This window comes from Drosophila takahashii, chromosome X (genome assembly GCF_030179915.1).
Source record: "Drosophila takahashii strain IR98-3 E-12201 chromosome X, DtakHiC1v2, whole genome shotgun sequence".
Taxonomy (NCBI): domain Eukaryota; kingdom Metazoa; phylum Arthropoda; class Insecta; order Diptera; family Drosophilidae; genus Drosophila; species Drosophila takahashii.
The window spans coordinates 23,137,867-23,161,934 of record NC_091683.1 but is presented as its reverse complement, the minus strand read 5'-3'; the positions used below and the strand labels follow the sequence as shown (position 1 = coordinate 23,161,934).

The window sequence follows — 24,068 nt, the reverse complement described above, 5'->3', positions numbered from 1 at the left end:
AAGGTTTATTGTAAATTAAATCAATTTAAAACGTTTTTAAGCCCAATATTACAGTTTTTTTCACAACAAATTTAAAAAATAGGGCCTGGTATACAAGCTACAAAAAATGTCAAGCTGAAATTTCAGCAAATAGTTAATGTTCCTGGAGTATTACGGTTTTAGTTTCGCTTTTTTTCCTGCATTTTATTATAATATTTAATATAATTCATAAATTATTATTAATTTTTGAAACTTCGTTTCAGATTAGTTCGATTTTTGAAATATAAAAAATATATTTAAAATAATAGCGATATTCCACATATTCACGATATAAATATTTATTTTTATTCCAAAAATATCGATATATTGATATTTTGGTATATTTTTCACATCCCTACACGAAAGTCGAGTTGGCATTTGGGAGATTTGCTGTGTTCGGATCGAAAAAATTCCAAAGTTAATTGTTTAAAAGCCAAGACGACTGCTTTAGCAATCAGCCAACAAGTAAATGTATTGTTTAGTCAACTGCCAGAGGACAGTACCAAGTGCGTGTAAATAAACGAGCGATTTGTGTAAGTCAGTGGGCAGCGTAAGCTAATTAGAAGAAAAGGAAAGGGACAGAGTGAGTGTGTGTGTGAGCCTGGGTGCGTGTGTGTGTGCTGGCTCTCTCGTAATAATTGTGTGTGTTTTATTTTTATAAGAAACATAAATTGACAAAGACAACTGCCAAGTGTTTTTCTTTTATTATGGCCAGTAAAAATAATTGTGTGGTCAACTTTTGCACGGGAACACCGGATTGCAACCCTGCGTTTGGTTCTTTTTTGCCGAGAGGAAGAGCTCTCTCCCTCTCTCTCTCTCTCTCTCTCCACCACTGCTCCAATTTTTTCCCCCAGAGAGTGTTTTCACTTTTGACTTGCAAAGCAGAAAAGAAGAAAAACAGGAGGAAAATACGCAAGTTCAAAATATATTCTAGGGCCAGTTTACGAAAAATTAAGTGTTAAAATTATCAGTGGCTTGGAAAAAGGTAAAAAAACAGTGCAGTGCAGCGAAAAAAACCTGCTGCGTCAAGAGAACAAAAACAACAACAGTAAGAGAGCGAAACGGTGGTAACAAAACGAACGTACATACAAACACATACGTACATATATGGCAAACGTCCACGTAAACTTTTAACTTTTGATTTTACGCTCATTGTGGCTTGATAATAATATATATATATTCCATATTGTTAAAAATTCGTTTGCGTGCCTTCCACCGCTATTTACGATCCTTAACAGGAATTGAGGAAAAATCAGTTCAAACGGGTAATTTTCCATCAAAACTGGTTTGGTTCATTGAACTGCCCCACAAAATCCAGCACCCACCACCTGCGAACTCCTCGGGGAAAATCCTTATAACACCTAAAAACCTTTAAAGTATCTAAGGGTAGCCCAATGGTACTGATATATAAAGCTCTTTTAAGGACAACACAAGTTTTGAGATATATAAAAGACCCTTGGTAATATTACAAATATAGGAAAACCTTAAACTTAATAATCTCAAAAAACACTTATAGAACTTTAATTTTAAAAAAAAGTTTCCGCTTTTTTAAAAAGGCATTTTACTTGGGATTTTAAAAATGTATCTTATTTCTAGATCGAAACATATTAGAAAAATTAAAAAAACAGAAGAGAATTTTAAGAAGAATTTTGTCTTTAAGATTTTTTTTCATTTAAGAAAAAACCCAAGAGAATTGAAATAGACATGTACACTTATGAAATTAAGATTGTTGGCTTAGTAATCTCGTTTTACAAGAAATATATGTACATTTAAACATGAAAAGATATTTATAAAGCGAGGTAATCATTAAGGACATAATGAAGAAACTTTTTTGGTGATATTTCAGGAAAGGAGTAGGAATTGTTAGAATTAGTAGGCTTTTATGTTCCACTCAAATGATCCATTGCCTTTTTAATTAATTTTAATATGTGTTTTGTTTCCCTTCTTAAAGATCCAACATGTTGCACAACAATGCGCCCTGGCTGCCACCGCATCAGCAGCAGCAGCAGCAGCAGCAACAGGCCCCGCAGCAACATGCAACGCCCCAACAGCAGCAGCAGCAGCAGCAACCTCATCCTGCACAGCAGCAGCATCAGCAGCATCAGCAGCTCTACGCCAGCCAAATGTTCCAGCAACAGCAGCCAAATTACTGGCCGGAGGATCAGCAGCAGCAGCAGCAGTCGCTGAACTACAATAACTACTTTGCAGGACAGCAGCAGCAACTGCCACTGCAGCAGCAACAGCAGCAACTGCCACTGCAGCAACAGCAGCCACAACAGCCTACGCAGCAGCAACATAATATCCAGCAGCAACTGTATTATCCCACTCACCAGCAGCCACAAGTCCCGGCTCCAGCGGAACCCGCTCTGGACTCGTTTGACAACAATAATAGCGGCGGAGGAGGAGGAGGAGGTGGCTGGGGTGATTGGGGCGATTGGAACGACAATAGCAACAACAATAATAGCCTTAGCAACGAGGCCTTGCTGGAGCCATCGGGGCAACTGCTCGAGGACTCCTTCAATGTCCAGTCCTCGCCAGGCAGTTGGCAAGCCTTTGCCACCGGCAATAGTGTCAATAACAATGTGGAGCTGCCGCCTCCAACGGATCAGCAGGCAGCATCATTGCCTCAGCAGCCGGAGGTTGGTCAGGAACCCGAACTGGATGCCATTGTGCCGCCCCAGGCTTTCCAAAACCAGCCACCAACATCACTTTCTGCGTTTGCTGCACCACCATTTGCTGTGGTAGCTCCTCCAGCGCCTCTTGCCGGCGGGGTAGCTCCTCCAGCGCCTCTTGCCGGCGTGGTAGCACCACCAACGGACGCCGCTGGCATTGCACCACCGGCTGCACTGCCGCCCAGCTTGACTCCAGCGGCTGGCAATCCCTTCAAGCGCTCCGCGGGCCTCAATAAGCGAGTGAACATAATGGCCAGTCCGGCGGGCGGAGCTCCTTCACCACCAGCACCGGCTGTAGCGCCATTAGCTCCTCCAGTTGCCCCGCCTCCCGGGGAGGCCCATGGCGATGGCTTCAACTTGCTGGCGGCACCACCTGTTGAGGCTTCACCAGGTGCCCCAATTCCTGCAGCAACCGCATCGCTGTACGCTCAGCCAGCGGTGGACAACCAGGAGGTGTTGTCCGCCCCTAATGACGAGCGGGCGCAGTACCTGCAGACGAGTCACCTGTCCGAGCAGCTGGGCGAGGGCGAGGCGGATCAGGATGCGGGTCTGCTGCCGCCACCGGGCTTGTCCCGTCTGGTTCTGGGCCAGCCGGAGCTGGACTCGCAGCAGCAGCGCCTGGTCACCGGCGCCACGGAGCAGCCGGCGCTCGATGTCGCCCAGGCGGCTGCCCTGCACATGCAGGAGCGTCAGGCGGACGGCGAGGACACCTCGGACGACGGCGGGCAGCAAGTGCGCAATATACAGACGCCACCGCGTCGCGTCGTCACGGGCGTGGAGACGAACGCACCATCGTTGAGGGAGCAGGTGCTGGATGGTGAGAATCTGGAGGATCGCGAAGCCATTCCGCCACCAGCGCTGGCCGAACTTCCCCCGACATTGTCGGTACATCACAATATTCAGCCCGATGAGCCGGAGCTGCAGCTGCATCACATCAACCAACCGCCGCAGGCAGTCACCCCGCAACCACAGCAACCACAGCAACCGCAGCTACCTCTTCTACAGCAGCAGCAGCCGCAACAGCAGGAGAAGAAGCGGGCGGCGGCGGGGGGACGTCGCGCGAATGCCTCGCTGGATCTGGAGTCCGAGGACGAGTCGGATGAGTTCCTGCAGAGCGAAAGGGAGCGCGATCGGGAGCGCGAGCGCCGGGATCTGATGGACGAGCGGCAGGGCCGCGGACGCAGCCATGGTCACTACACCTACGATGGCGAAACGGAGGACTCGGTACGCGGTGCTGCCCACCACGAGACCAAATCGCTGAGGGAAACGCAGCACAGGCGGAGCAACAATCACGACTCGACGCGATCGCGTCGCCATCCAGCGGAACCGAAGGCCGAGCGGGAAAGGGAAAGGGAGCGGGAACGGGATAGGGAGCGTGAGCGGCACTGGCGGCGACGCTCGAATAAGTATCACAGTGGCGGCGAGGATCAGGAGCGTTCGTACGATCATTCGCGTCGCTACAACAACAGCAACTACGACGGCGAATCGGATAATCCCGAGATCAATCATCTCGGCGAGGGAGAACTCGATGGCGGAGGCACTGAGGGAAGAGGAGGTGGTGGCCGGAGCAGTAAAACCGGCCGCAGCCAGCGACGCAGCGCCGCCGAGGAGCCGTCGTTCGACTACTACGAACCGGAACGCGATCGTGATCACGATCGTCAATACTCCAGACGCTCCAACAAACAGCCATCGTCGGCCGACAAATCGCGATCGTCGGGCGGACGACGGAGCTACGAGAATCAGGGACGCAGTGGCCGCCCAGAGGAGGGTCGCCGACGTCACCAGGATCTGCGGAACTGGGACGGTGGCTACGAGGAGTACCGCCGGAAGAGCTCGCGCAACAGTGATCTCGAGAAGGAGCGCATCAACGGAGGCAACACCAGCGGCGGCGGCGGCGGTGGCAGCGGAGGAGGTGGTTCCGGTTCCGGCAAGCGTCGCAATCAGTATGATCAGTATGGCGGTGCCTACGATTCGTACTCCATGTACGAGCAGATGTCGCGCAATCCGCATGCCTATGCCGATATGTACGCCAAGTTCTACGGCCAGATGATCAACTCGATGACGGCGGCCGCTGTCTCGGCGGCTGCCTCGAAGTCCGGAGTTCCTGGCGGCGCAGCAGCAGCAGCAGCAGCGATTCCTGGCTTGGTGCCCGGCGCTGTTCCGGTGAGTGCCGCCCAGTTGGTGGCCGCCGCCGCCGCCGCAAGCGGAGGCAGTGTCAGCGGGAGCAGTGAAGCCGCCCTGCTGAGGGAGCGAGAAAGGTTAGTTATCCAACTGCCCAGCCTAGTTTTTTTTTCGTTTATGTTCAAGTTTTCTCGTTAAAGTCCTCTAGAGAATTTCGTATAGACTTGCAGAGACTTTTGAGAGGTTTTTTTAATGGGTTTTGCAATGGCTTTCGGTTGTCAAAAGCAGTTAGCTTGAATACTGAACCATTTTGAAATAATATTTTATGTTATCACACCAAGTTGCCAAAATAAAAATTTGCTTTTAAGATTTAAATTAAGATTCATTGTTATAACGGCGAACTTTACTTGCAAAACCCATATATTAAAAGTTTAGTGTTTAAAATAAATTCAAAATTTTTTTTTATTCTTTTCAAAACCTTTTTCCTCCCACAAATTCCAAAGTGACGTAACTTGACTCATGACTTCAGCGTGTTAAATCCCTTTTTAATGATCCATAAATTTCAGGCACTTAAAAAAAAAAGATTAAATAAATTACGTAGATAGCCTGTTGTTATTCAAGCGTTAAAATAGTTAAAAGTAAGCTCCAAAATCTCTGCAAGTTTCCGCAAGGATCCATAGATTCGGCTGATCCGAAATCGTGTTCCTTTGCCACCGTTCCTATAGTTTTGTTTAACCCCCGGTTAACTTCTACCTTAACCTCTAGCCTGAACCTTTTACCCTGGCTCTAAGTGTGTTGATCTTGAAGTAGCTTTCGGTTTTCTCTTACTCTTTTACCTTAGTTTGCTGTTTGCTAACTAAAAAACTAATGATTAATTTAGTTTGTCTAACCTAATAATGGGACCATACCCCAACCCTGTCCCTCCTGTTTAAACCCTGACCCCGCCCCTTAAATGTTGAGGTTGGACTTGGGCTACTTAATCTAATCAACTAAACTAAAATGCTTTTTTTGTAGTTAGTGATTAGAAACGAGGTCTGTCTCGCTCGCTCGCCCGCCCGCCCTCTTGCAGCTTTCTCTTTCCCTTGCGTTGTCACCGTTACCCAGTACATGTTACATACTCCAATTGGATTCCACCATCCCAACCATATATCATGTTCCACTTCCAATTTGTTCCCCCCCGTCTGTCGTTCGTTGTGTACGTGTTTTACTAATTAGAAAAACAAAAACACACAACAAAACCCAATAAGAAACTAATGGAAATTTGTAAATAACCGCAAAACTGTTTTCGTCTCTAACCAACAACAACAACAAAATGCACAACCAAAAAAACGAACAACAACAACAACAACATCAATTGTGCTATCTGCCCAACTTCCCACCTTTACATATATATACAATACAGGTATACACACGCATACATAACCCAAGCCAATGAATTCCATCGCCAACAATACAAAGAGCTGATCTACCAGCAACAACAACAACAACAACAACAGCAACATCACAGGGAGGATCCGCTAAACTCGAGTTTTAACATTACGGAGGATAATGCCAGTTTTTACGGATCACGAGGAGGATCCATCTATAACCAATACCATCCATATCCTTCGCTCTCCAGTGCCCGCTCGTTGAGCAATTTAAACGGCGATGGACGCAATTCCCGATGCGGACCGTATTACGCTGGTTCCGAGTGCGGTCTCGATATCAGGTGGTCAAAAAATACCAAAAAAAACAAGAAAAGAGTGCCAAGCCAACCAAAAAGACTTTAACTTTGGCAAGCCAAAGTTTAAATATACCCTTGCAGTTAAAACCAATAATTAACCAATCAAAAAAAAACGTACAAAATGTCCTTATATTATATAAAAGTTCAGTTGAAAATATTAAATATACAATTACAGTTCGATTATAAGCAAAAGTGTTAAATATCTTTGTCCAAAAAAAACTAAATTAATTAATTGGAACCAAAATCTTCTTTTTATGACTATTATAACCAAAATTACCAGTAAATTACTAAATTAAAATAATTCTGCAAGGGTATACAACAAATATCAAGTAATACTGAAAAATCAATCTGATAAATTCTGCTGTCCATCAAAAACTAAATCCCACTTTCTAGCTTTCTGTCGTGCTTTCTCTCTTTCTCTCCCGCGAAGCTTTGCGCTGCCTAGGCAAAATTATAAACAAAAACACCTGTCCCTCTCACCCACTTTCGCCTTCTCTGTCGCACTCACACTTCTGCTGCTTTGGAAAATCGTTTTTCGCTTTGTCCCTGAGATCATCTCTCGATTTCTGTCTCTGTCTCATTTTTGGATGGTTGGGTTCAGGAAACTTAATTCTATATTTATTTGATATAAAAAATATTTATCAATTTATTATTATTCGGTATATATTTATATTAAAAGTTTTATTGGTTCTTGTATGAACAAAAATCCAGTTATCTGAATTGATCACTGATCAAGTCATCACAAAAATCCAAAGAAACCTTAGCTTTTAAATTAATGAATAGTTAGTAAATTTCATATAATCTCCTAAATTCTGCAAAAAAGTTTTAAGAACCTTTTTAAAGGTCAGGTGCGGTAGAAAAAAATGCAATAGGATTTTTTAGGCTGAACGAAGTATTATAATATTTATAATAATATTTATGCTTGGGTTTTGAGAGGGCCTGTCGAAATCTTTCCTTTAAGTGGCATGCAGCGGGAACTGTTGAAATCTACTCGACTGATGGATTATTTTTTCCCCACTCCACTCTATATACTTCCCTAACCCGATCTCTGATCTCTCGAAACTCCCAATCCCCCTTTCGATTTTGCATGATATTTTTTATTGCTTCCCCACGGACTATCCAAGCGATTGTACTAAAGCCTGTGTTCTTGTTATCCACCGCAGAGCTGCTGCCGAAGCGGCACCATCGACCTACGGTGGATTGGCCACCGCTGGAACGGTGACCACCACCGCGGTGGCTCGTCCGCCGCGCCGACGCACGCCCCTGCAGTTCAACCGGCCCCATTTGGTGGCCTCGTACGCGATGAGTCTGCTGCTGAAGGTGAAGCCCAAGTACGCCGGCCGCGGGCGTTTGCGCAACGATGTGGAGGTGGCGCCGCCGCGCATCCGCGACGGAACGAGCAGCCTGCTGCGCATGTATCCGGGTCCCCTGCAGGGCCGCAAGCTGCACAAGGACAAGATCATCAGCTTCTGCAAGGAACAGATCCGACTGGGACCCACCAAGGGCTGCACCGTGCTCTATGCCACCCAGAAGAGTCCGCAGGGCAGCGTGGTCAAGTACCGTGCCTCGCATGCGCTCATGTGGCACCTGCTCATACTGCTGCTGCGCCAAAATGGGGTAAGGAAAAGGAGATGCCTCAGATGCCCACGCCATCTAATCTCTACATTTTAATTTAATTTATTTTTTTTGGTTTTATCCCAGTGCTACAGGGCACCAGTCACTTTGGGTACAATATGTTTACATTAGTCATTTTGTCTTACTCACTAACATTATAAAATCTTAAAAGCAAACAAACATAAGAAAACATTTTTATTACAATTCAAAAATTTATGGTGTAATTATTTGAAAAACAAAAAATTAGAACGTACAAGAAGTTGTGTATTTTTTTAGTAATTATAAATTTTAAAATTAAAGTTAAAGTTAGATAAAAAAAATAGTTATAGATAAAATTAAAATTAAAGTTAGAATTAGAGCCCTGCGTGAATCATTCAATTTAGCCATGAAATTTCTGATTTGTTTAATTCAATTCTATGTGAAATAAATTGAATGTTTTTCTAATTCATTTCGAATTGAATAAATAATTTTTATGAATTTTTTGAATTTTCCAGATTTTTTTTGATTTCTTTTGAGAACAAAAAGTGGACAATTTTTTACAAATCAAAATAAAATTCAGGCAGATTTAATCACAAAATTATGGCCCTTTCTTCTTCAAAAGAAATTGTCGTTTGAATTATTTCGGAATTCATGCCATTCATTCATTCATTTAATTCTATTAAACTCAAAAATCTAATTAATTCATTCATATTAAACAAAAAATTCAAAATAATTCATTGAATCCATTCATGCAGGGCTGTAGTTAGAATGTGCCTTGAAGGTGAGAAAATAATTTAGTTTTGAATTTTTATATAATTTTTAATGCTTTTTAGATTATTTGGAAGATCATTCCAGTAGCGAACAGTTTGGATAAATAAGTGTTTTTCTGCCGATCCTAGTTTTAAACGTTTAAACATTTACTCTTTCAGTACATTGCCGACACTGATGTGGGCGATCTGTTGCTGGAGAACCAGCAGGAGTATCCCTACGAGCCCAGCGAGTACGAGGCGGAGAACGAGCCGGATGTTGAGGCTGAACAGGAGGCCGCAGCTCCCGGGGAGAAGTCAGTGGAATCGGATTTAGACAGCGAATCGGCAGCGGGAGCAGCTGCAGCCACGCCAGAGGAAACACCAGCCGGTGGCGCAACCAATGGAGGCGATGCGGGAGCTCCACAATCGCCTCTGTCGGAACAGGCGGCCACGGACAAGTTCCGCAGCTATGTGCTGCGCGGCAACGTCGAGGAGGCCCTCCAGTGGGCCACCGACAATGGCCTGTGGACGCACGCCTTTTTCCTGGCCCTCTACGAGGATCGCTACGCCCTGACGGATGTCGCCCAGAAGTTCCTCAATCGCGCGATCAAGGCCAACGATCCGCTGCAGACGCTCTACCAGATGAAGAGCTGCCAGACGCCGGCGTGCGTCAGCCAGCTGAGGGACGAGCAGTGGGGCGACTGGCGGTCGCATCTCTCCATTCTGGTGACGAACAAGAGCCGCCAGCCGAAGTACGATCGCAGCTCGGTGGTGGCGCTCGGCGACACGCTCTTCCAGCGGGGCGACATCTATGCGGCGCACTTTTGCTATCTGGTGGCCCAGGAGGAGTTCGGCCGCTACGATAGCTCGGCCACAGAGCTAACCACATTGACCGCCAATGTGCCCAGGTGGGTTGTGTTACCTCTACCCTTGCTTACCCTTGCTTACCCTCCTTATCATCTTGCTTCCACAGACTCATCCTGCTGGGCTCCTCGCACTACAAGCACTTCAATGAGTTCGCCAGCAACGAGGCCATCATCATGACGGAGATCTACGAGTATGCTCGCTCGCTGTTCGATCCCAAGTTCAGCATTGCCCACTTCCAGCACTACAAGTTCCTGCTGGCCACCAGGATCCTCGACTATGGCCAGCACTTCCGCTGCACCAATTACTTGGAGCAAATCGCCAGGCACATCGAGCTGAAGCCGGAGAGTTACGACATTGATTTTATACAGAGGGTTAGGCTTTTTTTATATATATAATATTTTTTTAATATAATATAAATTGTAATCCCTCTTGGCAGGTCTGCGGTTTGGCCGAACGCCTGCGCTACCATGATCCCATCCTGATCAATCGCGTCTCTTTTGCGAGTCCCCCAAATGCCGCCAGCAAGGATAGCGCTGCGCCCGAGGAGAAGGCCTGGCTGCGTCAGCTGCGCTCCCTGGCCGATGTGGTGGGTCAAACGTGGCAGCAGCCGCCCTGCAAAAGCATCTAATTGCGATTAAACTTCTTTGCAGCAGCCCCAGCAGGAGCAATTGCAATTGCATCATCAAGTGCAGCAGCAGCAGCAGGAGCAGAACGACATCGATCAGCAGTTTGCCGAGGTGAACAAGCAGTTCAGAGAGCTGAACATGCAGTACGATGGTGGCAATCTGGAGAGCACGCTGCAAACGCAATTGCCTCCAGTGGAGCAGCAGCAGCAGCCAGCTCAGTCAGAGGTGCCTCCGCCGCAACAACAATACTATGAACCGCCACCAGCAGCAGCAGCAGCAGCAGCCCAAGTGCCAGCAGAATCGGATCCCTATGGACAGCAGCAGGGATCCTACTACGATCCCAATGCAGGAATGCAGCATCAATACGATCCCAATGCTGGGATACAGCACCAATACGATCCGAATACCGAGGCCCACCATCAGTACGAACATGGCCAAATAGAGCCTGCAAGTGAGGCCTACCAACCAGCAGCAGATCCTTCAGCTGCTCCCGCTGGCTATGGCTATGATTACTGGTCGGGCACCCAGCAGCCACCGTATGGCGATGAGGTAGGTTCAGCAGTTAGCCCTCCACTGTAAACCCTCTGTATTCCAAGCCGAAATAAGTTGTGTTTCAGGTCGGGTTTACAGAGGGTTTCCTTGTCTGCTTTCTTACGTTTTTAGTTTATCTTAAGTTGATCAATGTGCAACGGGTGTATCGTCTATATTACGTTTTAGTTTCCCTTATATTTTATGTAAGTTTTGACCTGTCTTAAACTTATGTTATAGCCATAGAAGTAGGACTCGCCAAATTGCTAACAAGTTTCTAATCACATTGCACACGAACACTCAACATCAAACATAAAAACATGCCTCTATCCAAATGGAATGCAGCCTGCGTTAAAGGATGAGGCGGAGGAGGAGGAGGATGAGCAGCAGATATTGCAGCAGGCACAGCAGCAGCAGCAATTGCGCGTGGCCAAGCAGCAACAGGAGCAACATACTCGCACCAATGGCGCCGCCAACAGCAACAACAATCGCTTCAAGTCGAATGCTTTGAAGCAGGAAAAAGGCAGCAGCATCACTGCATTGCGAAAAAGGCAGGAGGCTTCGAGAACAGCAACTATAGCGGCGGCAGCAGCAGCAATTGCCCAAATAACACCAGCTAAAGTTGCAACAGCAGCAGCAGCAGCAACGACGACGGCAGCAACATCGGCAAAGGCATTCAATTTGAATGATGTAAGTAGCTTTTCCCACATACATAAACGACATCAAGCTACCAGCAGCAGCAGCAGCAACAACAAACCAGCAACAGCAACAGCAGCAGCAGCAACTTTCACAACAGTAGCTGCTCTTCCTAATCAATTACCAAGTTGTAGAAAGTCTAACAGCCAGAATAGAACGTACTTAGGCACGCCAAAAACGCTAACCACGCCCACACGTTTCATTGCCGCCAAAGCAGCCACAGTTACAGCCACGCCCACAGCGCCCACCACTTTGACGACCACGTCGACGTCTCTAGGTGCCCGGGGATCGTCCACGAAGCGGGTTAACTTTAATCTGCCCACAACAATAGCTGAATCGGAACAGGAATTCCAGCATGAGCTGAACTTTGAGGAGGCGGACGAGGAGCAGGAAGAGGTGGAGGAGGACGAGGAGGAGAACGCCTTGGCTCTGGCGCAGGCCAGACCAAGTGGGCATCTGTCGCGCAAACCGCATATTGTCTTCAACGGCACCTATCCCATTGACATGCCCCTGACGCAGAGCAAGAGCAGCTCGTATGATCCGGAGGCCAATGCAGATCGCGGCGACTTGCAGCGCTATAGGAACTACATGCTCCACGACTATGTTATCGATGAGGATGCCGAGGGCGAGGAGCAGGCGCAAGAGGAGCAGGAGGAGGACGAGTATGCGGACGAGGATCTATTCCCCTATGCCCACGACGCGGATGAGAGCTTCGATGATGGCGATTACTATACGCACGAGCTGCTCAACAAGTATGGGATTATACCGAGCAAAGAGGGCGCTCAGAGAACGCCGGCTACCGTGGAGGCAGCCACCATTACCAGCAACTCGGCCTCGAAGCCGCAGCATGTGTGGTCCATGGAGGAGCTGATAGCCAATCCGGCCATACCGCTCAACTACAAGAAAATGTGCACCGAGGTGGAGCAGAGTCTCAGTCGATTTGAGAGCTATCTGGATAGCAAGAAGGAGCAACAGCAGATGCCACCGCCTTTGGCCGCAGTGCGCACCTTCGACATCGATGCACCCACGCGCCGGGGCCACCGGAGCAGCACTTCATCCGCGAATGCTGGCTTGGCTCTTAGATCTAAGAAGAAATTGTAAACAAACTCAGAGAAAGAAATGTAGAAAAGAAGGAGCCAGTGCAACGCTGCTTTTACTTCCTCCTTCTTTGTTTTTTTTTGTAAGCTTTCTGTACCTGGACAAGCGTCTTAACTATAAGTAGTCCTAATGATGCCCCCAAGCAATCTCTGTAATCACTAAGCCTTATATACCGATAATAATTGTGAGAAAGAGTTTTTTGACTGCGCCAGTTTATTTGCCATGTTTCCGTTGTTCATTCGATTCGAACTAACCCATAACTACTTTGTTACTAACCCAAGCCTAAACACTCTGCCTAAGATCTATGACTACTACTTATGACTAAACCGATTGCTTCTCGCCGAAGACTAATCCAATGCCATTTCTTAACTCCAACTTCAATTTCGCCATCCGAACAACCACAACCACAACAGCTGCAGCAACAGCAGGCTCGCCCGGCGATCTCCATGCCCAAGTCGAAGAGCTATGGCGACGAGGACGATGGCGGTGCGGCTCATCCTGGCCAGAAACCAACCCCGGAGGCAGCCGGCAAACAGCAGGCATCGGGCAAGCAGTCCAATTCCGGCGGTGATCTTGGGTGAGAGTTAGAAACTAGGAAGCCAATGAAAAAGAATCCCTCCTAATCAAAAAATAAATATACTTTACAGGGCACCTGGCAATCAGAATGCCGGCTGGTTTGGCGGACTCTGGAACAAGCTGTCGCTGAAGCCGAAGAACCAAATGATCCTGCCGGACGACAAGAATCCGACCATCGTTTGGGACAAGGAGCGCAAGTGCTGGACAAACACCGAGGGCGGCACCGACGAGACGGAAAGCTTCAAGCCGCCGCCCAAGATGAGCGATCTGGGCATGGGCATGCCGCCGGCCATGGGAATGGGAATGGGAATGGGCGTGGGCATGGGTGCAGCAACCAATCCGCTGGGCAGCCACCAACCAGCACCGTTGATGGATCAGCAGCAGCAGCAGCCGCAGCCGCAGCAACCACCGTCTCAGCCGCAAATGTATGGCAGTCCCATTGATTACACGGCTGCTCCGGCTGCACCCGAGATGATACCCACGGTCCCAACGCCGGCGCCACTTCCTGTCCCATCACCTGCACCGCTGGCAGCGGCGGCCAATCCCAGTCCCGCGGCCAATCCCGGAGGTCCCCAGCCCAAGTTGCAGTCGAACATGTTTAAGATGCAACGCAACCGCAGTAAGTATATATTATTATTTTCTCAATTAAGTTTAGGTTAGTTGAAAAACCTTAAGGAACGTTTTCTCATCCGGAAGTTAAATTAAAAGTAGGCTTTAAACTTTGAAATCCCATACGTTTTCGAGGTTTTTAACTTTAACATGCATTTAACCGCGAATTCTTTAGATTTTTCTTACAAATAAATTCATACCCTGCATTACCATTTCTTTTTGAAGGTTTTAAACCTAGTTTAAAGTAGGGTATAGACTATAAATTTCCATGCTTTAACATGCAGTCAATAAAATGATCCTAGGTAAACACAGTAATTCACCGCAAATTCTTAAGATATTTTTTTTAAATAAATCCGTACTTCGTATTATTATTTGAAGGTTTTAACCACACTTTTAATTTAACATGTGGTCGAGGAACTAGCTGTAAATATACGAAAAATGTAAATGCGAATTCTAAAGCTTGTTTTTACAAATTAAATTTTTTTATAGTTCAACAGTAACAGCTTAGCTTTACTAATCCTTTTTCACCCTTTCACTTTGCAGCGCTGAAGAACTCCTACGTGGATGTGTTCAATCCCTCGGGGGCGCCCATGTCGGCGGCCCCGGAGAATGTGCTCGCCCCCATAATGGCGCCGGCTGCGGTGCCCCAAGGCGGTTTCTTTGTCCCCGGACAGCAATAGGGGATTAACGGAAGCAGGAGCAGGAGCCTCGCGATCTGGAGCACCAGCAGCAGGTGTGTGTGCATGGATGGAGGATGGAGGATGAAGGATGGAGGAGGAGGATGTGAGAGGGCTGCCACAAATGCCAACGAGATGTGAGTTGAGATGGATGTTAGCGGATGATGCCTGATTGATGGGCCTACTCTTTTATTGCAGCACTTCGAAACTACGTAAAAAAATAAAAAGAAAAAACTTTTTCAACCGGCGAACGCTCACACACACACACACTGTCATGCATAAAATATACACACACACACACATCCATACGAGAAAAGACAACTTTCCAGCAGGGGAAAAGTTGATCCTACGATTTCTTCAAGCTCCTACAGTTTGTTAATCTTCTGTCTGTCTGTCCTATCTTGTTGTGTGTGTCGCTCTACTAAATTAACTCACCCAACTAAAAATTAAACACCTAATTTCACCGATTTGTGCGCATGTGAGGAGTAAGTGTGTGTGTGTCAGGTGCGTGTGTGTGTGCGATCGATGTCCTAAAGTTTAGCGAATGATTAATTGAGGAAACGATGAAGAAAGCGATTTATGTACGACTAGCGAATTATATATGTAAATTTTCTCTATGTAAACTATACGTCCCCCGATCCCCGAGAATCCCTCTATATCCTCCACGAACCCCCGCTGCCGCCTTCTTCCCCGATTTCTGTTTATATACATGTTTCTTTTGTATGTTGCATAGTTTTTATGATTATTTTTTGTTTAGCTGTATGAATATGTATTCGAAGGAGGTCAGACATTGATTCGGAATTCACATTGATTATGCATTGCATTGCTGTATTTCCCACATCTAAATACTATATATATAACTACTGATCTATCTGTTTGTTTCTATAAACTACATACGCAATTGATATTGGATTGATAAGCGATTAAGAAGCAAATTAATTGTTCTCCCTGGTTTCCTTTCTCGATGTATTCTCCTCTCTGTGTCTCTTTTATTACGATTGGTGTGAAATATGCAAATGATTCCAATTATATATATATATTATAAATGTATCTTTAGAACAATTTAAATGGTTTTTCTGTTTTTTTTACAATTTGTTTGAATTAAAAATGCATTTTGAAAATGTTTATTTGTTAGAACTTGTTTGTTTATGCTTTAATTTTTAACTTTTAATTTTAATAATAAAAAAATAATAATAACTGGTGCAGGCAAAAAAAAAAGAAAAAAGAAGAAATAAGCAAAGAATAGAAGGAATGAAAGTAAAATAATGAAATTATATAGGAATATACTGGCACACATATGTATTATGTACAAATCGAAATGCTAATTGGTATATCAAAATTAAACTAGAGATCCTCCAAATAGTAGGGACAAACTGCTGTGTATTGACCACAAACTCTGTACTCAAAATGCGTACACAAATTACGATTAACCCAAGGCTCTGTAACTTGATTTTTCAAACTTCTTTATATATATATATACATATATTACGATGATCATGATTGATGGGTAATATGATGATGATGTTGACAATGACGGAACTAGATCGAAACGAAGTGTGGTATGAATTCTTTATGTTTAATTAGCCTAAAATACAAATTAAATCAAATGCGTACGAGAAAATACAACATTTATGTAAAAATATAAAAGATAATTGTTTTATTTACTTAATTATCAGTGGTTACGGGGTGGCATTGTGACCCAAATTTGGACAGGTCTATTGTACATCTGCTGGTTCGTCTCTACAGCTCCACGTGTTCTCTGTAGAGTGCCTCGAATTCATCGTCGTCCTCAGCTTCACTGACATCTTCGCCAACAAAAGCTGCAGCCAGATCATGGTAGACATCGTGTGGCTCATCTAAATCCAATGCAGTGGGTGTTGCATCGGAAGATGGGTTTGTTTTGGTTGCAGGCTGCTCCTCCTCCTCCTCCTCCTCCTGCAGTTCGTCACCTAGATATAATACAAGTAAATAAACTTGATTTAGTATAAAATTAATAGTTAAATAATATTAGATTTTCAAGTGAATAATAAAAGTTAAAATAATATTCTAATTATACAATTTTTTAACTTAATTTAAGAGTATTCAAACGATTTTTAAAAATCTCAATATTTAAGTTATAAATACTATAAGACATTTCGAGATCTTTTAAGAAAGATAAGTACTTGTAACTTCCGAAAATTTAAATTTTGAAATGACTAAGCGAAAACCTACTGCTGTCGATGACTTCATAACCGCCTGGGGGCTTCGATTCGTATGTAACAAAGATAGTGGGAAACTCCACGATGGTCCTGCCGGCTAGATTCTCGGCCAGCGTTTTGGCCGCCTCCAGGTGATGGCATCTCGTGGAACTGCGACGCACGCCCTCGGCGCGCAGCCAAAAGCTGAGCTGGCCAATGCCGGCAGTCTGATGGTTGGCCAGCAGTTTGCGCTGATCCCGCGCCGTTTCGTGCTGCAGATCCACATACTTGAGGATCAGATCGGACAGGACAAGCTCCTCGTCACACCGGTCGTCCACAAATCGGGCCACATCGCGGGAGTGGTTCGCCTCGAGCGGAATGTTTGCAAAAAGCCACTCGACGCGCCAATAGAAACGTCCCAGCTTCCAGTTGAGGTACGTGGTGTTCTCCTTGTGCCGGCTGAAGTTCTCCAGTTGCAGTCGCAGGTCGATGTTGCGCCTCCTGGCCGCCGTTCGCATCCGGTGCTGGGCCACCGGGAGATTCCTCTGGTCGTGGGTGAACCGCTTGCACTGATCGGTCTTGCGGTTCTCCGCATAGCGGGTGCACTCCTCCAAGAAGCAGTAGTCGCTCATGAACTCCCGCGCCGTCATCTCGCTGAGGGGCACGAACTTGGTGCGATCCCGCTGGCCATCGCAGCTGAGCTCCCTCTTGTGGATCTGGACGCAGGGCAGGCTGCAGGTCTTCACCTCGCACTTGGGACACGCGTAGCGGGCCTCCTTGGCGGCGCACACCTCGCACATTCCCAGCCGGAGGGTGCTAGAGCATATCGATGGGTTATAATGGTGCTTTATTCGACTAGGAATCGGGCATTACCTGGTTTTAGTGCTCGTTTCGGTTTCCGCGGCCATCATCTATGTTTTACGTTTCCCATTCAAACTGAAGCCGCGTGTTGCCATTGTTTACATTCGAAAGTGCTGACGATCTGGTGATTTCCAAGGTGCGGCTAAGAAATAGCTAGATCGTAGGACTTAAAAAAACGCATAAAATTAATTTAATGCTCATTAAAAAAGTAGAATTCGGTCGCAGTTAACTAAAAAGCAAGAAATTTACAAATAAATGAGGAATACGAAAATTGTAATAAAAAATTAATTAAGAAGGGTGGGATTTTAAATAAGCTGTATATAAACTTACTTCTTCGACGCAGAACTACACATATGAAAGTAAATAAGAGTACATTTTATTTTTTCGTTTTTTTTTCAACACTCTTAAAATAAGTAAAAATCACTAAAAGTTTGTTATATTAGGGGGATTCCCTGAACTGTTGAATTTTGGTCAGCTGTTAATAAGCTGTTCCATACAAAGTCAACTTTCAGAAATTTCAGCAATTCAACAGCCTCAGGGCTGTTGAAAATTTTGTTGAATTGCTGAAAAGCCAGAGCTGTCACCTTTTTTTAAAAGTCGTGGCAACTCTGTAACATTTTAGTATCACCAGTACGCATTATTTATTTTAAAATCAACTTAGAAAGCATATTTGTGGTTCTTTTTACCTTGGTAACACTTTTAGACAGTAACTAGCAATAATAAATCAAATTTTACATGTTTTAATTTTTCAACAAGTAACAGCTGTTTGAAAATTCAACAGGAGCCATTTTGGGTCGTTCCCTTAATTGCTGAAATTTTTTGTTGCATTTTCAACAATTCAGCCATTCAACAGTTTAGGGAATCCCCCAATTATAAAGTTGAATTGTCATGACAATATAAGATAAGGGAAATCAATGAAATCACTGGCAATCTACTTAGGGTATAGTTAGGGTTAGTTTAGTATTTTTAACTACTTTATTTCTAATAATAATTAAGTAAATAATGAATAAATTAAAACTGAAGCTCGAATAAAAAACATATAAATTAAAAACGAACTATGAAAGCTAGCCGGATTTCGCTTGAAAGTGGCCAACTCGCCATCTCTGCCGCTAAATCAGCTGTTCGCCGGGCACATGTTATTTTGTGTTGTTGTGCTAGCGCGATTACGTTGTTTTCATTGCAAAACAAATTGTGCGTGGAGCGAATGAAATATCATACTTGTGAAAGCTCATTAGTAGTTATCTGGATCTAAATAAATATATTTGTCATCGAGTGAGGGCGAAGAGTTACCTGGAAACCACTGAGATTGACATTTGTTTATTGCAATTGCAGGTAGGCCAATGTTTATTTGGTGAAACAATATGTGTGTGTGTGTGTGTCGAAGCACGTGTGTGTGCGATAGATTGCCCGCTTTTGTTATCGAGCTTGCATATCCAGTTATCGCAATCGTTATCCGTTATCTGGCGCAATATTTGAATACACGTGCGCATTAGCAAAGATTTATTTACTCATTACCATTTGTGCTGGGCTGATAAAAAAAATCTTATCGGTTTGGTCTGGTCTAGAATTTACAAGCCACGCACACGCGCTTTTTCAACATAACTCAGCCGCCGGTCTGTCCCACATTTCAACGCTGTTTCTATGCTTTAATTGGTGTTATTTATTTACCAGTTTTTTCTCGCTTTTCCTTTTTTTCATTGTGTCATTAGATACCGCTGAAGCACCTGAGAGAGCAGCGGCCGGAGAGCGGATCGCCGATCGCCGGAGGTTTACGGTTACGGTGGTTCCGGCTCTATAAATATGGCTGCTCGCCAGCTGGGCCGCTTAGTCCGTCGCGTTCGCAAGCCCAGATCGCCAGTCGCCGTCGGCCTATCGAGTACAGTGAGCTCAGCCCTCAGTGCGGGTACAGTGAGGACCTACAGTACGGCGACCACCCTCAGTACAGTGAGCATCCAGCGCATGGAGCACCTGGCGGTATCGGCGGGTTCGGGCGTTAGCCTGGCTGAGCTCGTCTTTAATCCCCGATTGCCGGCTTTAAATGGAAATCATAGTGCGAGTAATGATTGTAATAGCAACAGCACCAACAACAACAAGGCTGAGAATGCCGCCTTTGAGGTAAGTCTACGAAAACGCACAATTATAAGTGCTCAATTAAAACAAATAGATCGCTATAGACCAAGAACTGGGATATTAACTTTATATTTAAGGCTTAATTTTTGTCAGGTTTAATTTGGGACCTTAGTCAGTAATAACAAAAAGATTAATCTCATTTGTTTAATTTCCTATATCTTTAATAATACTAGAATTCCAAAAATATGATATTTTAATAAATTGTATTTATGTTTCCTGCATTACAAATATTTCTGGCCTAAAATTATGTGTAAAATGATTATAAAGCTACCTTTTTATGACTACTTGCAATACCTCATAAAGATTTAAAACGTTTTCGACATAAAGCTTTCCAAACCGTCATAAGTTACTATTATTACTAGTTAGTCATTGCTTTTTTATACATATTTGATCTATTTTGACCAATATTACAGTTTTATAAGTTGTTTTTTTAACATTTGAGTGTTTGAATACGGTTTATATTTACATATACATATACTTAAGAATAAAACTAGGATCATTATTGCGAAAAAAATATTTTTCTGATTAATATGAAATTTGGTTTCTAAGTTGAAATCGCAAAAATAAAAGTTTGATCGTCAGTACTGAAATATCTATATCTCAAGCTGTAGCTTCTATATTAAATATATAAATAAATATTAAATATTATTAAATATTAAATATATTAAATATATAATAAAAGAGACTTTTTTGGTAATTTTCAGGAGGCCATCAAGCAGCTGAACTCCCTGCAGTCGAACGATGCCGCCATAAGGAGTTCGATGATCAATGGTCGCGTGGATACCAGGGCGGATACCGTTAAGTATCTGGAGCGGAGCGGGCTGCCGCTTGAAGCCGTCGAGCGGCTGTCCTTCATCCATGTGGCCGGCACCAAGGGCAAGGTCAGCAGCACGATCTTAACCTGTTTTCGGGTTCTGTTTTCATTGTTTGGTTTAGTTTTTAAGTATTTCTTCATGCACCACTTGTTATCCAACATCAGCTGGTTTCTAATTAGGCTAATCAACTTTAGCTTTGCTCTCTCACTGTGCTCTACCGCTCTCTCTCTCTCATCCAATCAGAGAACTCTCTCGGCCTCTCTTTTGCGAGGCCGCTAATCGCTCACTTGCTGATAAGATTTGTTTAGCTTCCAATTTGATATTTTTTTTATTGATGGATCTGTTGGGGTGTTTGATACCCTTTATGCGTTTATCAATTGGGTATATCTAATATGTATTAATTAGATACATTATTCATTTGAACATTCATTCATTAAGAACAAGTTATTACAGACATATTTCCATTCTAGAACTAGAACTGTTATCCACTTACTGATGGTATTTATTCTTAATCTATCTCCTCAGAATCGGTTATCATAAGACTTTTCAAATTAAATATAAATTCTTTGTTTATAAAGATAATTCCAAAATGTTCTAGATTATATATTTAAGGAGTATCAACTTGTCCACAAATTTAATTATTGTTTACTCTCCAAATTTTGCTGTTTCCAATTTCATTTGGCCATGATTGAGCTTTGACTTATCTGTTTTTAGGTACCGTACTTAGGACACGTTCATAGATAACTAAAATAATCAGATATAAATGTTTCCCGTGTGGATTATAATTCTGATAATTTGGCACTTAACTTTTGAATGGAATTTTTGCGTTACCTTTAATAGGTAGTTTAGTTTTATAAGTACCTATATTATTTTTAAGCCTGAACTTGTTTTTTTTTTGTAATTAATGTACTTTTACTTACCTATTTTATTAATCTAATATTTAATATTAATATTTTTTATTATTTTTATTTTATTAAATTCATTTTATTATTTATTTATTTATTTTAAAAAATGTATTCATGATTTCTTATCTACCCATAGGGCTCCACCTGCGCCTTGACCGAATCCCTGCTGCGTCATCAGGGCGTTCGCACTGGCTTCTTCAGCTCCCCACACATCCTGTCCACCAACGAGCGGATCCGCATCGACGGCCAGCTGCTGGCCAAGGATAAGTTCACGGAGCAGTTCTGGAAGGTGTACAATCGATTGTGGGAGCTGCGGGAGCACGACCACGACATGCCGGCCTACTTTAAGTTCCTGACCATTCTGGGATTTCATGTCTTCATTGCGAAGAACGTGGACGTGGTCGTCCTGGAGGTGGGCATCGGCGGGGAGCACGACTGCACGAATATCGTGAGAAATGTACGCACCGTGGGCATCACATCGCTGGGACTGGAGCACACGGAGCTCTTGGGTCGCACGCTGCCGGAAATTGCCTGGCAGAAGGCGGGCGTCATCAAGCCGGGATCACATGTCTTCACGCATGTCAGTCAGCCGGAGTGCCTGCAGGTGATTCGCCAGCGGACAAAGGAGCAGGCAGCCACGCTCTACGAAGTTCCACCCACCGAAGATTACTTTCGATCGGAGGCATATGCTCCGATTTGGGGGACACTTAGCCACATGATTCGTCTGAATGGCTCCCTGGCCATTCAGTTGGCCGGAGATTGGCTAACGCAGGCCGGGAGGAGACCCCTGCCACAGGAGCAGCGTCCAGCGCCCAACGAGGTGAGAATGGATCCCCAGCTGCTGCGCGGACTGATCAGCACCCACTGGCCAGGTCGGTGTCAGCTGGTCGACTGGCATGGGATGCGGCTCCATTTGGACGGAGCCCACACGCTGGAGAGCATGGCTGTGTGCACGGACTGGTTCGAAAAGAGCGTGCGAAACAGGTGAGTGGAGGAGGGCCAGGGGAACCTGGATCTAACTACAGGGGTGGTCAAAAGTATTTTCAACATTTTTGTGTCATTTAAACGGAACTGAAGTGCTCTTTCCATAGGTGCCAAAATGTTTATATTATAGGTTCAAAATATGAGTACAGTTAACATTCAAATTTGTGAAAATGCTTTTGACTAGGGTTGTAAACCACAGATGAATTATTAACCAATTTCATATCCGAGACTCTAGCTGAAATATTTATTTTTTTTTAGTATATTATAAATTACTATGACCAAATATATACTTTTTATACAAATTTAACTAGTTTCTTATATTCCATTTTTGATAATCATTTATTCAATTTTATTTTATAATTATAAAATAATATTAAAAATAATAATATAAAATTATAATAAATGATTATGAAAAATGATTAGAAATTAATTTAGTTTAATATCTAATATCTGAAATTATATTAGAAACTAAATATTTATAATTATTAATTAATTAACTATAATTATTAACTATTATTAATGTCAGGCGATTGGAGTTACATAAGTGTAAAACTCAAAGTTATTAAAAAAGTCTTTAGTTGAACAAAAAAATGATAAGACAAACAATACAATATTAATAAAATTCTAAACTACTATATAAAAGTCTGGACAAAAAAAACGGGAAGTAGAAAAAATCACCCAAAACGGATTGACATAAAAATCTAAAACACAAAAATATAAAAATTTAAATATTTTAGAGTTTTATTTTTGCTACTAAATCAGAATTGAATTAGCTTAGATTTTAATTTAGTATGGCTTCTTACGGAATTGATTTATTGTTAAAGTCACACTCTTATTTATGAAATTTATTTCCTCTTTCAGCGTCAACCCAAAGATCCTGATCTTCAATCGCACCGGAGAATCCGGTTTCGCGCCCCTGCTGGAGCTACTGAACCGCACCTGTGCCTTCGACATGGTCTGCTTCGTGCCCAATTTGGCCACCTCCACACCGAATGCACCCAGCCAGGTGATGGTTCGCTTTAGTGCCGAAATGCAATTGAAGAGGGCAAGGATCATTGCCGCGGAGTGGAGTCGCCTCTGCGAGAAGCAGCAGCAAAGGGATCAGGGCCAGGTGTACGACACGCTAAGCGATGCCTTCACCGCCATCCGGCGGAGGTTTCCCCAAACGGACAACGGCGGACAACAGCTCGAGGTCCTCGTCACCGGTTCCATTCATCTACTCGGTGCCGCCATAAGTGCCCTAGATCTAATCGATGAATCCCAGAACTGACACTTGCATTCCTTGTGAAACAAAAAGCAATTGCATAGCATTAGATTTAGTTGTAGTTAAGCCCATTCCCACACAGTCCTCAAATCCAGATGTAAAAAAATACTCGGACTTAAAAAAGTTATGAAAATATAAACGTAAATCCTAAGAAATTGTTTATTCCATTTTCTTTTTAATTAAATTTGTTATTTATATATCCTTTTGAGTTTTACTTAATTTGTTTTTCATAAACACTTAAAACGGATTTATTTCTGACTTTAAAAAAAAATCACATTAGTCCTTTGAGAATACAAATCTCCAAGTTTTTCCTACCAAGCAGGGCTGTCGATTTTCCGACGGAAATCCGAGATGTCCTTTCGCCATTAACAGTCCTTAA

The 24,068-nt window shown here is 43.8% G+C and overlaps 3 protein-coding genes across 15 annotated transcripts; 2 read left to right on the top strand and 1 right to left on the bottom strand.

Annotated features, from left to right (window-relative positions):
* The first annotated feature begins 378 nt into the window (after positions 1-378).
* Positions 379-15,331, top strand: Sec16 (Secretory 16). Of its 13 annotated transcripts, none has more exons than XM_070218759.1 (13): positions 379-551; positions 1,970-4,948; positions 6,214-6,519; positions 7,698-8,151; positions 9,057-9,784; positions 9,850-10,114; positions 10,180-10,329; positions 10,397-10,918; positions 11,243-11,587; positions 13,105-13,268; positions 13,339-13,886; positions 14,420-14,690; positions 14,752-15,331. In XM_070218759.1, exons 2-12 carry the CDS (start codon positions 1,977-1,979, stop codon positions 14,554-14,556), a joined length of 6,591 nt encoding a protein of 2,196 aa, XP_070074860.1. In that variant the 5' UTR covers positions 379-551; positions 1,970-1,976; the 3' UTR covers positions 14,557-14,690; positions 14,752-15,331. The 13 variants fall into 13 exon arrangements, with proteins under 13 accessions (XP_070074860.1, XP_070074857.1, XP_070074861.1 ...); XM_070218756.1 differs by having other exon boundaries at positions 10,394-10,918; XM_070218760.1 differs by lacking the exon at positions 6,214-6,519.
* A 782-nt stretch (positions 15,332-16,113) lies between these two features.
* On the bottom strand, positions 16,114-17,757 carry LOC108062974 (box C/D snoRNA protein 1). The gene is made up of 3 exons (XM_044394682.2): positions 17,604-17,757; positions 16,765-17,546; positions 16,114-16,502 (listed from the first exon to the last, which is right to left on the bottom strand). The coding sequence occupies exons 1-3, from the start codon at positions 17,639-17,641 to the stop codon at positions 16,294-16,296; spliced, it is 1,029 nt and encodes a 342-aa protein (XP_044250617.2). The 5' UTR covers positions 17,642-17,757; the 3' UTR covers positions 16,114-16,293.
* Positions 17,758-18,731: 974 nt separating this feature from the next.
* On the top strand, positions 18,732-23,834 carry Fpgs1 (Folylpolyglutamate synthase 1). Its single transcript, XM_044393836.2, has 5 exons — positions 18,732-18,923; positions 19,301-19,706; positions 20,426-20,602; positions 21,578-22,425; positions 23,287-23,834. The coding sequence occupies exons 2-5, from the start codon at positions 19,392-19,394 to the stop codon at positions 23,693-23,695; spliced, it is 1,749 nt and encodes a 582-aa protein (XP_044249771.1). The 5' UTR covers positions 18,732-18,923; positions 19,301-19,391; the 3' UTR covers positions 23,696-23,834.
* The last annotated feature ends 234 nt before the right edge of the window (positions 23,835-24,068 follow it).

Bases quoted from the DNA above. Each gene is read 5' to 3' on its own strand.
- Sec16 (XM_017149843.3), top strand. From the start codon at position 1,977: ATGTTGCACAACAATGCGCCCTGGCTGCCACCGCATCAGCAGCAGCAG. The intron at 10,330-10,393 runs GTGGGTCAAACG...ACTTCTTTGCAG, and splicing joins TGCGCTCCCTGGCCGATGTG to CAGCCCCAGCAGGAGCAATT. The intron at 10,919-11,242 runs GTAGGTTCAGCA...AATGGAATGCAG, and splicing joins AGCCACCGTATGGCGATGAG to CCTGCGTTAAAGGATGAGGC.
- Fpgs1 (XM_044393836.2), top strand. From the start codon at position 19,392: ATGGCTGCTCGCCAGCTGGGCCGCTTAGTCCGTCGCGTTCGCAAGCCC. The intron at 20,603-21,577 runs GTCAGCAGCACG...ATCTACCCATAG, and splicing joins TGGCCGGCACCAAGGGCAAG to GGCTCCACCTGCGCCTTGAC. The intron at 22,426-23,286 runs GTGAGTGGAGGA...TTCCTCTTTCAG, and splicing joins GAAAAGAGCGTGCGAAACAG to CGTCAACCCAAAGATCCTGA.
- LOC108062974 (XM_044394682.2), bottom strand. From the start codon at position 17,641: ATGATGGCCGCGGAAACCGAAACGAGCACTAAAACCAG. The intron at 17,547-17,603 runs GTAATGCCCGAT...GATATGCTCTAG, and splicing joins GAAACGAGCACTAAAACCAG to CACCCTCCGGCTGGGAATGT. The intron at 16,503-16,764 runs GTAGGTTTTCGC...TATTATATCTAG, and splicing joins TTATGAAGTCATCGACAGCA to GTGACGAACTGCAGGAGGAG.